The 3815-nt window shown below is 50.4% G+C and overlaps 1 protein-coding gene across 1 annotated transcript; it reads left to right on the plus strand.

Annotated features, from left to right (window-relative positions):
* Positions 1 to 2582: 2582 nt before the first annotated feature.
* Asppvi_002670 (mitochondrial 54S ribosomal protein uL15m) lies at positions 2583 to 3591 on the plus strand (the record flags this gene model as incomplete). The annotated part of the gene is made up of 2 exons (XM_043298652.1): positions 2583 to 2905; positions 2970 to 3591. The coding sequence occupies 2 exons, from the start codon at positions 2583 to 2585 to the stop codon at positions 3589 to 3591; spliced, it is 945 nt and encodes a 314-aa protein (XP_043154587.1).
* Positions 3592 to 3815: the final 224 nt, after the last annotated feature.

Genomic DNA, 3815 nt, shown 5'->3' on the forward strand with positions numbered 1-3815 from the left:
GAACTGATGATCAACCACTCGAGTTTTCATCTCGCTTGAGTAACTTTGATTCCATCCAGCGCATTGGTGCTTGTGCACGCTCTGAATCTGAGGCCCGGCTGTAGGGAGACTTGCGCCTCGCTTTTTCGCGTCCAAGTCCTATCGTGCAAGGATCATTGGAAAGATGTCTCGAGTTGAGCGATGCGAGCCAGCACGCATGAGTCTTCTGTCTGCGAAACAGTCTGACCCTGTCGCAGGATGGGATGGTCCGAAGTAAGAGCCTTCGAATCATCCCGATGATCTCGGTCTACACCCCTACGAATATCGACAGCATCAATAATCTGTGTATCACGCGCTGAAACCGAGGTTCGTCCTTGAGCAGAGACACTTACTGGGTCTTATTAGCGATAATTAACAGCCATAAATGCATAACCGATAGCATGGTCCGTGACTAAAAGGGATCGTACAACACCAGGATTCCCTTCAGCAATTTTCGTTTACTGCGGAGTAGAACACCTGGAGCGATGATGTCCTTCGTAGCTCAAGCAACGGTCATTGTGGTACAGGTCTATAAGAGCAATACTCGAATATTCGTCACTAACTATCAACAACGCGCGTAAATGACAGGAGCCAACAACTTCTGGCATATTGACCTTATTGTCACGACAACCATTCTGTCCTGCAATATGTCATTAAATCACCATTCATTATTTACCAAACAGGGTGATAGATAAACGTAGTCAGGAAGCATACGAATCCTGTTTCACATCTGGGTCATGGAAATGGAATTGACTGAGCAGTTGACCCAAATATAGCAAAGACTTGTCTGGAGTCCAGACCTCGACATCCACTCTCCTTTTGTTCTCTGTTTCCCACTGGAATAGTGTAGCTACACCAGATTACAAATCCAACCGTTTTCATCGTGACTGCTAATTCGATCATGTCCCGCTGACATTATCTTCGACATCTTGCAATATGTCCTAAACGATGGATTTAATCAACCGCGGCCCCAAATTAACACTGCCACTAGGGGAGTGGGCCACAGACAAGGCTCTCCGCTGATTTCGAACAGATTTCAACAACCATGGACCGGGCAACGGTGCCGGTGTCGCTGACGTCCGAATGCATTGGATCGCGGAAAGCCGGCTGCACCTATGTTTACCTGACTTGACAAAAGGAACCTGTCCATGCCTTGTCTGGGTCTCATGGGAGCTTGTGGGACTACCTTGCTTCTGGCATCTTTGTTGACGGTGTTGGACGATACGCAGTGTATTCGAGTATTTCAGTGCGCCTAGTCCTTGCTGGCACGCACTTTCGTACAGCAACTATGCCTGCTGAACACGGCGACTCCGTGACCAATGATGATGCTAGTTGAATTCAACGCCAGGTACTTTGGTCATCTTCGTGAGGCAATCTAAGTTCAGTACCTTTGTCATGATTCCCGATGTATATGTATGCACCGGGAGTAAGAAGGTGATGAGCAGGGAAGACAATGAAAGATGCAACCTTACGTCTGGGCAAAGTGGCCTCTCAAGTCATCCTTAATCCTGTCAATGGGTGCGAAAGACCAGAGCCGGCTTACCCTGCCCAGCGACACAGCGGTGAGTAAATCTGTCTACGGTTGAATCAATAGCCCAAGTCGACATGTTGCCCCTGCCGCTCTGCAATGGAACACTATCGTTTTCTTTAGCGATACGGTTATTCTTGAATGGAATGGCTGATCCGTTTTCAAAGGTCTGAAGCACAGCCGACAGACACGTTTCCAATCGAACCCGAAGGAGGCTCAGTTGCTATATTCAACTGAGCATCATGCTTCTTAGCCACAGAAGCTGATGGTGTATCTGGTTCCCTACGTCAAGGTTGATGTTCTTATGATGCAGAACGGACCAGCCTTAGATTGCTGTTGGATAGTCAGAGCATATAGCAGGCGATATCTCGCACTTGCAAAGTGTTCTTCAACACCGTGTTCCGGATACACCCAGCCTAGTCAATGATCAGCACAGCGAGAGATCCTGGCTGTACATAGGCATTCCACAGCCACAGCCTGGTAGGTACCTATGAAGGTCAATGGACTATCAATGCACAAAAGCGTGTTTAGATGTCACTGCATCGGTCCGAGGGTGAGGGAGGCAGTGGATAAGACTACGGTGTCCGTCTGCCTTCGTACACGAGGAAGCAGTGGGCAATCTTCCACAGACTGGCTGATTATTTGCATTCCCTGACTATAGTTGTCCTCGGTAAGCTGCTGGACAACTGTGTTAAGTGTCGGTTGGGATAGCAATTGTTCCATAGCTGCCTGGCTACGGACTTTCCGGGGTGTTTGTGCCAGTCCTATTTCAAGCTTTTCTTCGCTAAAGCCAGTAGACAATAAAATCTAATCACGGCCAGAACCTTTGATGAATAAGTACGAAATTCATAAGAGAATTGCTCCAATATCATGTGTGTAACAAAAGGATAATTTGTAGTAGTCATCCTCAGGCAGAGAAGCCAATGATACCCGGTCCGACATTTCTCCGCATCCGCATCCCGAAGATCTTTTGACCCGTAATATCAGTTTCAACGCAGAAGTGGAAAATCACAATCATCAGTCTCCCACAGATACAATGCGTCCCAGTCTTCAGATGCTGCCGCTGAGGTGGCAACAGATTCTGTCAAAACCAGCTGTGTCGGCAGCATCGCCACTGTCATTCCTCCTACCACAATTCCAGCAACAGAGCCGCAATGCACACATTTTAGCGTCGTTGTCCGATACCCCGGGAGCGTACAATAAGAGAATTAGAAGAGGTCGTGGTCCTGCGTCCGGTAAGGGTAAGACCTCTGGACGTGGTCACAAGGGTCAAAAGCAGCATGGGAAGGTCCCCGCGGGGTTCAATGGTGGTCAGACGCCGGAGATTGTGGTTCACGGTGAGCGTGGGTTCAACAACGTGTATGTCCCGGTCTTGTCACCGCAGAGAAAAGATGATGGAGATTTCCTAACATCTGGCACGCAGTTTCGCCCTCGACCTCGCACCCGCCAACCTCGACCGCATCCAGGAATGGATTGACCAAGGCCGCATCGACCCAACCCGCCCCATCACCATTCGCGAGCTGGCCAACTCCCGCTGCATCCACCAGACCAAGGACGGCGTGAAGCTTCTGGGCCGCGGCGCATCAGCTGAAGGCAACGTCCTCAAGCAACCCATTCACATCGTCGTGTCGCGCGCCTCCGCCAGCGCCATCGCTGCCGTCGAGGCCGCCGGCGGCTCCGTGACAACGAGATTTTACACCCGCTCCGCCATAGCCCGCATCATGAAGCGTGAGACGCACCCGTTCATCTCGACCGCATGGTCGTCCGAAAGCGCCAGCGACGCCCTCCTCAAGGCCGCCGGCCTCGAGGCCCAGGATCTCACCGAGTCAAATATCATGCGCGAAATGGGCTACAAGTACCGGCTCCCGGACCCGACTAAGCGTCGCGATATCGAGTACTACCGTGACCCGGCCCACCGGGGGTATCTAAGCCATCTGCTCAAACCCTCCGAGGGACCTAGTTTGTTCTTCCGCTCGCCGGCGGAGCGCAAATCGTCTGCTGGCGTCAAGAAGGAGAAGGTACTACCGGAGAACAGACTTTGGTAGTGAAGGAAAAAAATCTACCGTGTCTAGCTCCATATTTTTGACTTGTGTTCCTGGTATAACTAGCCTGTCTTCTTCGTTTACATTTTGTCTTGTTGGCTTCCGATTTTCCTGTGGGAATACGTGTATAAATACTTTGCATGAATGGAATACTAAACCTTGGTCGTGTAGCTCTCATTTCTTCCAATCGCCCTCTGCTTTCGTTAACCGAGTCAAAACAGCAGGCA

Source organism: Aspergillus pseudoviridinutans, assembly GCF_018340605.1.
Source record: "Aspergillus pseudoviridinutans IFM 55266 DNA, scaffold_2, whole genome shotgun sequence".
In the NCBI taxonomy this organism is placed as follows: Eukaryota; Fungi; Ascomycota; class Eurotiomycetes; order Eurotiales; family Aspergillaceae; genus Aspergillus; species Aspergillus pseudoviridinutans.